The 12,310-nt window shown below is 41.4% G+C and overlaps 1 protein-coding gene across 3 annotated transcripts in view; it reads left to right on the top strand.

Annotated features, from left to right (window-relative positions):
* The window catches only part of LOC117450645 (glutamine-rich protein 2-like), a 40,408-nt gene that overhangs the window by 6,769 nt on the left and 21,329 nt on the right, over positions 1-12,310 (top strand). Inside the window, exons 2-10 of one of the 3 annotated variants that reach the window (XM_034088516.2) lie at positions 2,416-2,493; positions 5,309-5,383; positions 5,482-5,595; positions 6,668-7,091; positions 9,036-9,121; positions 9,203-9,336; positions 10,171-10,267; positions 10,449-10,694; positions 11,920-12,042. In XM_034088516.2, the coding sequence (XP_033944407.2) occupies positions 2,419-2,493; positions 5,309-5,383; positions 5,482-5,595; positions 6,668-7,091; positions 9,036-9,121; positions 9,203-9,336; positions 10,171-10,267; positions 10,449-10,694; positions 11,920-12,042 (1,374 nt within the window). In that variant the 5' untranslated portion in view covers positions 2,416-2,418. The remainder of the gene's footprint in view (positions 1-2,415; positions 2,494-5,308; positions 5,384-5,481; positions 5,596-6,667; positions 7,092-9,035; positions 9,122-9,202; positions 9,337-10,170; positions 10,268-10,448; positions 10,695-11,919; positions 12,043-12,310) is intronic. The other 2 variants (XM_071203944.1, XM_071203945.1) reach the window with 2 other exon arrangements.

Below are 12,310 nucleotides of genomic sequence, written 5' to 3'. Positions count from 1 at the left end.
TCGCCATGCATCACTTCATGCCCCGCACGTTCGACACATTCAAACACACAGACTCACATGCAGCTCAGGAATGTCCTTTGTTCCAGTTCTCACATACGCAAACACGCACACACACAAACTTTTACCCTGCCAACAAACCCAGACAGCCTCACAGGAAATGAAAAAACGTATTCAAAGAAGGGATCATCATGTAACAGCTTGATTTGTCTCATCCGGGTTGTGCTTCTTTGTCAGCTTTTGTTGAAGTCCTGTCTGTTTTCATTCGGTCAAAGGTCAGAGGGATTTTTCATTGTGTCAGATTTCTTAGACATTTCTTTAGTTTAAGATGATTGGGAGTGTCAAAGTCATTTGAGCCACATATTACCGTCAAATTATCATTACCCTAACAAAAAGAAGAAACATTAAATCGTCAATCAAAATCCTCACTTTTAATAAATTAAGTAATTGGTTACACTTAATCAATCTTTTTTTATTAAATCAACTTCAGTGTTTCCCACAGATCTGAAATATACTTGGGGGGGGGGGGGGGTGGTGAAGATTTTTTTTTTAATGTTGGAGTTAAATGCATCAATCTGGTGCACTTTGAGGGGAAAATAAAGAGACTAGATCTATGGAAACACCTATATGAAACAAAACTGTATACATTTCAATAATCATAAAATCATGGCCATAACCAATAACATACCATTTCCAATATGAGAAAAACACTGAAACTTGTTTAATTATTTGTTTTTGGTTCATTTATAGTTGTGAGTGTGTCTGTGCTCCTGAACCAGCTCTCCTTTCTCCCTCCTCTCCCCCTGATCCTCTTTGAGGCAGCAGCAAAGACTAGTTTTAGCTCTCAACAAGTTTTAAAAGTGTATCTTACCTTTTTTCACCTATTAACATTTTATTTATTTATTCATGCATATTTTACTAATCACTACCCTCTCGAATGGAAATATGTGTTTACATAAATGGTGACCAAACCATTTGAGACCCACTGAGAACTTAGACTAAGTTAACTATCTAAACCAGGGGTGTCAAACTCAATTTCATCGCGGGCCACATTAGAATTATGGTTGCACTCAAAGGGCCAGTGGTAACTTTAAGACTATATAAATAAATATATATAGATAATAAATATAAAATAATGTATAATTTTACAATATTTCCTCTGCATTGGATTATTATCGGATAGGGTAATAACTTAATAATTAACTATGTCTGAAAGCAGAAGTCTAGGGCAAATCATTGCAAGTCTCTTCATTGCGTATGTCACAAAATGAGATGCATTGTGGGACATGTAGTTTATGGGCAACGTTCTCCTGTAAAGCGGCACGTTACATTATAATACACTTATTATATTCTTTGCAAGCTCTTGTGGGCCACATAAAATGAAGTGGCGGGCCGGATTTGGCCCCCGGGCCTTGAGTTTGACACCCCTGATCTAAACACTCAGAGAGTCCTTTACCTCACCTGAGCTGAGGTTATCCCGAGCTTGAATGACACACAGAGACCAATCAAGGGCTTTGTTGTATGATCTGTATGACAGTGGCCATGTCGGCAGGCCAAATCATGTAGACTGCCAGTCACCCTGTGTGAGGCAGGCCACATCATGTAGACTGCCAGTCACCCTGTGTGAGGCAGGCCACATCATGTAGACTGCCAGTCATCCTGTGTGAGGCAGGCCACATCATGTAGACTGCCAGTCATCCTGTGTGAGGCAGGCCACATCATGTAGACTGCCAGTCATCCTGTGTGAGGCAGGCCACATCATGTAGACTGCCAGTCACCCCTGTGTGAGGCAGGCGGCCACTTAACAGGCCAGGCCATCGGGAAACCCCCCCGGTCCTCCCGATGGCCAGTCCGGGACTGGGTACAGGAGGCGTAGAGCGAGGGATCATTGTCCACAAGTTAATCGATCGCAGATGGCGTCGTGGTCACGGACAAATAAAAAAAAAGAAACCTAAATGGGTCGCGAAATATACTTGGGCGGCCGTTAATATACCTGGGCGGCCCGCCCAAGTATAGTCTATGTGTGGGAAACCCTGAACTTAATTCAACTTTATTTTTAGACTTTTCAACGCTCTGGAGTTATTGGAACATTTTGAATCACATGACTCATAAACAATCCTACTACTGGTATTCAATTCTATAAATATTATACTAATTAATCATATTTATTGGCATCCGTACCCATCCATCCATATTCCAACTCCATAGACATGCATTAAAAAAATTAAGCTTCACAACATTTGTAAATATTGTTATTGTTAGTATAAATGAAGCTATAGAATCTATTGAGAACAGTTTTTAACAAGTCTATTTAATTAATTAATTACACATATTTTGTATTTTAATGTTAAAGAAAATAAGTTATGAAACGTCCGGGCCAATGCTTGGTTTGTAAGTGTTTGTCTTTTATCATTTTAGGCCATGAAGCTTATTCAAGAGCTCAACAACCAAGGAAACAATCTGAAGGAAGAGAGGAAGGATCTCTGCCAGCAGCAGGTGAGGATGTACAGTGCATCCGGAAAGTATTCATACCCCTTCACTTTTTACACATTTTTGTTATGTTACAGCCATATTTCAATTTGGATACAATTCATTTGTTTTATCAACATTCTACACACAATACCCCATAATGCAAAGTGGAAACAGTTTTAAAATAATTGTTGCTAATGAATTAAATAAAACACTCAAATATGGGCATAAGTATTCACACCCTTTACTCAATACTTTGTTGAAGCACCTTTGGCAGCAATTACAGCCTCAAGTATTCTTGAGTATGATGCTTCAAGCTTGGCACACCTATCTTTGGGCAGTTTCTCCCATTCTTCTTTGCAGATTGTCTCAAGCTCCATCAGGTTGGATGGGGAGCGTCGGTGCACAGCCATTTTCAGATCTCTCCAGAGATGTTCAAGGCACTCAAGAGCCGCGTTCACACTTTAGTACCGATATAGTTCCAAAATGTCGCGTTCACACCAAAAAGAGCCGGAACTAAAATGAGTTAATCAGAACCTTTTTTACCCCCTTTTCAGTCCCTGCTAGAGAGCAGGGACCTTCGTGGGAGAAAAGGTTCCTATGTCTGATTGGCTGGGCGGATTGCAAACCACGACCCGTAAAACTCCCAAAGAGTTTTGTGAAGCCGCCATTTTATTATCCTCGCATTAGCATTATTAGCATTATTAGCATTAGAATTAGCCCAGCGCAGAAACACAGAGAGACTAACTTATGGCAACACAAAATAAAACATGGGAGCGGTGGAGATGAGGAGGTGTCGGCGTTCTGGCGATTTACTCGGAAGGCTTCAGTAGAAGCTGCTGGGAGTTCCAGCAGCTTCTACTGAAGCCTTCCCCAACTCCGGGGACTTCCGGCCGGGGACTTCGGGTGGCAGTATACGCCGTGAAGTTGTTTGCGGCCTGCCAGTAAACCCAAAGCAGAAGAAGAAGAAGTGACCTCAGCGGCTTCATTTGCCTAATCCACCCCCAGGGACTTTTTCCGGTGTGAACGCGATCTGTACTTAGTTCATGAGAACTAAAGAGTTCTCATGAACCTTTGTGGGAAAAGTGCTGCGGCGTGAATGCGCCTAAGGACATTCACACACTTGTCCCGAAGTCACTCCTTTGTTATCGTGGCTGTGTGCTTAGGGTCGTTGTCCTGTTGAAGGGTGAACCTTCGCCCCAGTCTGAGGTCCAGAGCGCTCTGGAGAAGGTCTTCATCAAGGATCTCCCTGTACAATGCTACATTCATCTTTCCCTTGATCCTCATCCCCACAGCATAGAATAGAGTTGGAGGGATGAAACCTCTTTAATGGTCACACATGCAGAGCACAGAGCACACAGTGACATTTGTTCTCTGCTTTTAACCCATCCTAGTACCAGGAGTCTAGTACCAGGAGCATGATGCTGCCACCACCATGCTTCACTGTAGGGATGGTGTTGGCCAGGTGATGAGCGGTGCCTGGTTCCCTCCAGACATGATGCTTGGCATTCAGGCCACATTTGGTTTCATCAAACCAGACGATTTGGTTTCTCATGGTCTGAGAGTCCTCTAGGAGCTCCATGTGGGCTTTCATGTGCCTTTGGCATCCTTCTGGCCACTCTACCATAAAGGCCTGATTGGTGGAGTGCTGCACAGATGGTTGTCCTTCTGGAAGGTTCTCCCATCTCCACAGAGGAACACTGGAGCTCTGTCAGAGTGACCATCGGGTTCTTGGTCACCTCTCTGACCAAGGCCCTTCTCCCCCGATGCTCAGTTTGGTCTAGGCAGCAAGCTCTAGGAAGAGACCAGGTGGTTTCAAACAGCTTCCATTTGCAAATAATGGAGACCACTGTGCTCGTTGGGACCTTCAATGCTGCAGACATGTCTCTGTACCCTCCCCCAGATCTGTGCCTTGATTCAATCCTGTCTCTGAGGTCTACAGTCAATTCCTTGGACCTCATGACTTGGTTTGTGCTCTGATATGCACTGTCAACGGTGGGACTTCATATAGACAGGTGTGTTCCTTTCTAAGTCATGTCCAATCGATTTAATTTACTGACTCCAGTCAAGTAATAGAAACATTTCAAGGATGATCAGTGGAGACAGGATGCACTTGAGCTCCATTTTCAGTGTCAAAGCAAAGGGTGTGAATACTTATGTACATGTGATATTTAATTTTATTATTTTTAACACGTTTGCAAAAAAATCTTTAAAAACGTTTTCTATTTGTCATTATGGGGTATTGTGTGTGGGATATTGAGAAAAATAAATAATTTAATCCATTTAGAAATAAGGCTGTAACATAACAAAATGTGAAAAGGGGTCTGAATACTTTCCGGATGCTCTGTATAAGGGAGCTGAATACTACGTTACCTCTCACAATAACTAACGTCAGTCATATTTTTGATACATTGAGAATGAAAAACTAGATGTGGTTGAAAAGAGAGATGCTAATCTGCTCTGAGATTTAAGTAAATAAATTGATTAATTGCCAGAAAAAAAAATGTTGAAGCACAGATGCCAGCTATCTTTCGTGAGATGTTTCAAAGTAACCCTCCACAAACATGAGAAGGTAGAACAATTGCTCTACCGGTTTCACACACAAAAACAAGCAATATAGTGTATCTAACATTATATAATACATAAAGGTGATATATGATCAGGGTGTGGCAGACATGTACGTATATTTTCTTTCTTTTTGGACATGCCTACGACAGAGATTTTAGTAATTTATTATCAGTTATATTGATGAGAGGGAAGTAGCAGGTCTTTATGTGGACCTGCCCCCCCCCCCCCCCCCAGTGTAAAGGAAGTCATGTATTCCCTCTGTTTTGTCCTGAAGGTTGGTGCTGAGGCAGTTAGCATCTCCGAAGTGGAGAAGTGCTGCCACCAGGTGGACGCTCTGCAGGAAGCTGTGGTGAGTGTGTTGAGATTATTTATTTTCCGATACATTTACAAAAGTTGCCAATGACAGATTTTCCAAAAATTGCTTTAAAACTGTTGTCGCTGTGACAGAAATCTCTGAAGGACGCATTCCAGAAGTTTCCGGCCCCCGAGGAGCTGAGTGAGTGTGTGACCTGGGACGTCATGCAGTCATCGCTGCTCAGCGAGAGAGAAATCCTGCAGAAGGTGAGATCCAAACAGAGTTCAGTAAGCGTCAGTGAGAGAATGAAGCGTGCTTTCAGCCTCAGACTGGGACGGAAACTCCTGACATGCATTGAGTCTGTCTTTTGAGATATTGCTACAACGTTGAAGGGGATCGAAGTGATGCTGGGTCAAAAATCAGCATTCAAAAGGCCTCATTGTAGAAGACGGTGACTCTATGTATGCACAGAGCCGCTGCCTATAAGACTCCACATCCATGTACCACATTTAAAGCAGATAATGATTAGGGTACTTGAATATTATTAGTATTATAATATTTTTAGAGGTTGAATATACGTTAGTAGGACTGTTTCAGACTTGTTTCCAATAACTCCAGAGCGTCCAAAAGTAAACATTTATAGAAAAAATATTTATCTTCAAAACACTCAAAAATAATTTTTTTATCCAACCAATTATTCTGCTACAAACAATATGTGTTGTTTTTTTAGCTTTTCAAAAACCACATTTTCACTGCGCTCAAAAAAGAGTTTGCTGCAAAGAAAAGGAAGCAAGCACTGACACAATGACAAGTTCTATTTATTAAAGAAAGTTGGTTCCATGGGAAATGAATGACTCATTTGACTCAATAACCACTGTATTCACATCTCTGAGTTCTCTGAAAGTGAGAGTGATTAAGATTGAGAGTGAAGTGAAAGCTTCATCCGAAAAGCCGGGTTAAAACTAGTACAGTAAAGGAAAAAGATTTGTTCAGCCCTACGCTTAAAAAACTGAAACGTTTACTTGAATTAATAACAGATTTCACATAACTGTATTAGGTTAGTTGAAAACAATAATATGAAGTTTAAATAACAAAAACGCAATATTATTGCTTTCAACTATCCAAATACATTTATGTGAAATTTGTTGACATAATACATTTAATTAAAGTCAATGTTTCAGTTTTCAAACATATCAGACATTGTGTCTTTGTCGAAGAATTCAAAGGTTCAGATTTGTGTTGCATTGTCTTTACCACCAACAGACTGATTCAAACATGATAAAAGTGATCATTCAGCACAATCCTGTGTATTGTCTCCTTGTCTCTACGTTTCTGCAGGACCTTGTAAATTCAGGACTTATCGATCGAGCCAAAGAGATCAGACCCACACACACACCTTTCCACGGCAGCTTCACTGCTGCAAACACAACGCCTTCTCACACCAGCACACCCGCCTCCCCCAGCCCCCTGGAGGACCCCAGCAGGCCCACAGCTCCTGGTTCTCTGGACACAGAGGCTCCTTCAGCCCCCTCAGGGCCCCCACAGCAGACTGATCCTGAAACAGACGGGACGGCTGCTGCTACGCTCCTGCCTCGGAAGGCCAGCGGCTCGGAGCGTTACACAGAGACGGTGGATGCCCTGAGGAACATGGGCAAACTGAAAGAGAGTTTCAGCAAGCTGGAAGCTCGAGTTGCTGCGCTGGAACAAGGAAAGCTGGAACCGGCACAGCTGAAGCACCTGAAAGAGCTCATCACTAACAAAGGTAGTGGCATAGCACCAGATGACTGTTGACTTATACGTCTACATGAGAGATTGTTGTGTCTGAGTGTAAACATTTAAAGAGCAACCTTAAAAGAATACTCACACATACCTACATAGCATGTGTCCTGGTAGAGGATTTCCTCGTGCTACAAGCTAACAAAGCTAATTCCTATCTATACAGAATCAGAATTCCTTTATTTGTACCACAACGGGAGCATTTACATTATTACAACAGCAGAAGTGTAGTGCAGATAAAGTGAAGAGAATAGAATTGCATCTTACAAAATAAACCAAATATGAACACGTTAATAACAATAAAAAAAACAATAAGTAAAACAAAAAACAATAAGTAAACCATGGTAAAAAGAGTAGCAGAATATATTTATAAGAAAAAGACCATGTCAAATGAAAGAGGTAGCTGGTACTGTTCGCCAATTGTAAATAAATTGAGAGTAAAAATAAAGTGTGAATTGTAAAAGGGTATATTGCACGTGTGTGTATATAGCACAACGTTTTATATATTTAGAGGCAGTGTTATTCAACATCAGGTTACATCACATTATTTTAAAGGAAAACTCCAATATTTTGGGAAATATGCTGCTTCAGAATATAGCCACTAACCTTCGACTTCACTTTAGTTTTTTATATTGCACATTTCATACAAATAGGCAAAAATAAACAACAACAAAAAATGGGCTGCCATACACAGTAGCTCAGTTGGTAGAGCTGTTAGCCCATGTGCTGAGGCTACGTCCCAAAGCGAAGGAACCAGGTTCACATCTGGCCCCATTCAACACTGTAACTGCAATAAAGGGTTAGGGTCTTTATAAAAACTAATTTGCAAAACTAGGAGTTACAACAATAATATCATAAAAAAGGTTCTGCAAAAAAGCCTTTTTCCCTAAAATATATTAAATATATCTAATGGAAAAATGTGTAGGATTTTTGCGTTTCAGTATTCAAAGTGGTTTTAGAGAGGTGGATACCCAGAAACGTACCAAACCCAACAAAAAGAAAAGACACTACAGTAGAGATGCTCTTGCATGGGATTAAAGATCATTTAGCTTTATGATAGTAAGGAATTTTAAATAGAAATTAATTTTCATTAACACATTTGATATATTCTCAACAAACCTATAGATCAGGGGTCGGCAACCCCTGGCACCGTAACCAGTACACACTAGGAATAAGTGTGCAAAATATTTAAATTGTATTTTGGGATCCTGAACGAGACCGCCGCCAGAGCGCGTCTCCCCGTTACCTGCAGAAGGAAGCCATGCACGCAGCGCAGCCCCGCTCTCTTTAACTCCAGGTGACTTTCTGCCGCTTCCCTCCGTGGTGCTGATCGTTTCACCAGAGAGGAAAGCACTTCACTAACTGCAGTACCCATAAGGAGCTGTGCAAATGCCGCAGTTTTTGCGTGGCTGTGCCTTTAGTTGAAAGCCCAGTGGCGATCTGCTCATCTCTCATTGAAATAACATGCTACACAGGGCGGACTGGCCATCTGTGTGTTCTGGAGAATTATTATCCCGTTTAAACCAATTATTTAAATTTGTTTGTGAAATTCGGCATCATGTAAGTTGCGCTGACAGGTCCACACACTGCTTCCCCGCAGCGAGGCTCCCCCCGCCCTCCTGTTGACAGTTCACGGGCGTCAAGCTCTTCACACCCCCCCTCCCCCCGTTGATAATTCACGATCGTCGGCACGCTGGTAAAAGAAATGTTTTTGAATGGCACTTCATATCAAAAAGATTGCCGACCCCTGCTATAAATTATGCATTTATTAGGCATGGAGAGAAAAGATGACCAGAGACCGACTTTAATTGACAGCCTTTAGATTTATTTATTTTTTTCATCATTATTAATAAAAACCTGTCAGTTACCTGTCCTGGATCTATTACTTACTTCCCTGACTTGTACTAATGATGTCATATTGAACTTTTAGGTTCACGGAATGCATCAAATAACATGATGGATCAGCTGAACCAACAGAAAGCTCTAATAGACAACCTGATGAAAGACCGGGATAAGGTGAGTGAGAAACTTAAGAACATCAGCGCACACTGCTCAGTAATCTATGTTTTCTGATCCAAACGATGTGTCTGTCCCAAGCTGGACAGTTTGGAGGACATGTTTATGAACATGTCGAGTCAAGACAAAGAATCCAGTTCAGAGGCAGCTCCAGGGAGCGAGGAGGCAGACAGCAAAGCCTCTCTTGAGCTCAGACAGCAAATATCCTACCTCAGGTAACGACAGGAGGAAGCACAGGGACAGGGATGCATCTCTAGAATATGTATCGACTCAACAGCTGAGCCACATCCTTCAGAACTCAAGCAGACAAGAAAGATGCAACAGATGTAGTGGTTGTTAACAGTTGATGGTAACAAAGTGGGACTTGTATGTTTAGAATGTTTTCACATGAAATGTTTCCAGTTTGATTGCATTTTGCCTCAGTGAAATATTGGAGAAAAGTTTCCCCATCACCAGTACAAGGTTATTATTGTAAACTTGTATTACTAAAATCAGAATAAGAAAAAAAAAAAGTATTGTAAAGTTGAACAAAATATAAAAATATGTATTTCTTGAGGATAAACCCATGACAATTAGATAAAGAATATTTAAATATCACCTGGTGGGAGACAGCAACCACAGAAACTTCCAGCAGAGCCTTCATTATGAATTGTGCTTATGTTTTCCAATTTCAAAATCTTCTAGAATTAAATAACAACATAACTGTTTTTGATATTTTATCAGATCAATTTTTACCAATCTTAAACAAGCAGATGCTTACGGAAGGCAAACTAAAATGAAATCACAATGTTAAAAATAAAAATAAAACAAAAACGGATAGAAAACTCCAAACTATTATAACCTATTATTATAATCAGTGAAGTTGATTTGTTAGAAATTAAAACCTGAAGATAAATGTTGCACTTCTAAATCTATAGACATTTATTTTTTATTGTTATCCCTTAAATGTGGGGTCTTTTTCCACGTTGCGTTGATATACTTAGTCCTTTGTGAGTGTTCAGATCGGAGAAGTCGATGTTCTGTGTTCATGTTCGTGCCGTCATGTGCAGGAGGTCTGTGCAGAAACTGGAAGAGGATCTGAAGCAGCTCAAAGCTCAACAGGCTTTAACTTTGGAGAGAACAGAAGTCCAGCACTTGCAGAATCAGGTCAGACAGGAGGGACATTTAGGGGGGGGGCAGTCAACAACAGGGATACACAGGGTCATTAAGTGAAGGTCAGATACTGATATGGTGCTGCAGCACCGACAGGCCTGCTACTGTTTACCTGTAGTTAAACACAATTCAAAAAGTTTGAGTCTAACGTCAGCTGTCTGCCCTCTGACCTCAGCTGGACGACCTGCGAGGCATGTTGGAGGACATGACGCAGTCGCTGACCTCTGACCTGTCCGAGGTGGGACAGGATGAGGGCGACGATGACAGTCAGGGACTCGGCTCAGCGTTCACAGGCAAACCGGTGAACGTTGCCAGGAAGCTCAGCCTGCTGTTCCAGCACTATGAGCAGCTGCAGGACGCCGTGAGCAGCATGCTCCAGCAGCAGAGCGGAGGCAGGGCTCAGCCGCCCAACGACGGAGAGGCAAGATAGATGAGATTCAGATTTACTGTCCCAGGGGGGTATTTGTTTTCACTGCTGGTATTCAACAGATATACAAAAAGCAAAACAGCAACACAGCAACACAGCAACTGAACATTGGATAGCAACTGAAATGCGTATTGCCACACACAGATAAAGTGAGTGCAGAAACTTCAAGTGCGATGCATCCAGCGACAGACCGGCAGAATGTTCCGGAAAACTAATGTGAAGTATTGGTCAGGTGTCATTTAATATTGTGCGTGCTAGGCGTGTGGTGCTTTAAGGTTTATATCTGGGTTGATTCTGGTGAGTATTACATGAATAGATGAATACTGTGAACTCTACATGTCTTAAAAATGATTCTAGATGGATATTGGTGACACATCTGCTCTGCTGAATCACTGTGTGATGACAAACATGGAAGATGGCTGCGATGTCAGTAGGGGCTTGGACTGGCCGTGGTAGGGTCGCTGCTTCAAGTCCCCGAACAGACTTAAAATATGGAGTGTGGACTGGCACTTGGAGAGGTCCCAGTTCACCTCCTAGGCCCTCGTGAAAAAAGAACTTAAACAGCTAAAAGAAAAAAATTAGAAATAAGCAAAAAATCCAAATGAAGCGCTAAGGCTTGCAGTGTGCACGTGTCCTAAAGGCTTTTTACCACTTCTTACCGGTGGAGGTAACGGACACCATGGTTATGGAATGTAGAACAATCATTGCACTCTAAAATGGTAGGTAATGGGATCTGTGATGAGCACTGGGGACTGATGTGGGGGTGGTCCCAGGTGTTTAACCTCTGGTAATCAGTCACATGTGGGATCGTTAATGTTTGAATAAAACAAGTCCAGCTGCTTTGGGAGGGACTGAGCCATGATTACTGAAACTTGCATACAAACTCATCCAATAGTTGAAACGTTAGGTAGTGAATTGAGTTTCTTTGAAATCACTGTTTTGAATATGATATTTGGTTCAGATGTGGTTTATCAGATAGTGATATTCAACATAATTTCCACTAAAATGCTACCGTTAATACATAAGTCTTTACGGTGCTGTTTATTAAGCTATGTGTGTAAATTGGGAATTGTAAAGATACATTTGTGGTAGGTTCAGTCATGTTTTTTGTACTCATGCAACACTTCACTTTCAGCGAATGTGATGTCGAAGCTGGGACCGCTGTGAAGTATATTTGAATATGACTATGTGTCTATAACAGTGTGTATGTGTGCTTCAGAACGGGGAGCTGGTGAACGACGTGCAGAATGCGATCCTGCAGCTTCAGACAGACTGTGAAAAACTTACTGAAACCACAAGATGTCTGCACGAGGACAACAGCCAGAAACAGAGCCACATAGAGGTAAAAAAACCTTTGTATTTTTACGGTGAAGTAATGCCTTTCAAGTAAGGCTGTCAGTCGATTAAAATATTTAATCCCGATTAATCGCATGATTGTTCATAGTTAATCGCGATTAATCGCACATTTTGTATCTGTTCTAAATGTACCTTAGAGGGATATTTTTCAAGTTTTTAATACTCTTGTCAACATATGAGTGGACAAATATGCTTTATGCAAATGTTTGTTTATTATCATTGGAACAATGACAAATATTCTCATGAATATTAAA

The sequence above is a fragment of the Pseudochaenichthys georgianus genome, chromosome 8, assembly GCF_902827115.2.
Source record: "Pseudochaenichthys georgianus chromosome 8, fPseGeo1.2, whole genome shotgun sequence".
Classification (NCBI taxonomy): domain Eukaryota; kingdom Metazoa; phylum Chordata; class Actinopteri; order Perciformes; family Channichthyidae; genus Pseudochaenichthys; species Pseudochaenichthys georgianus.
This window is presented reverse-complemented; position numbering and strand designations above follow the sequence as displayed.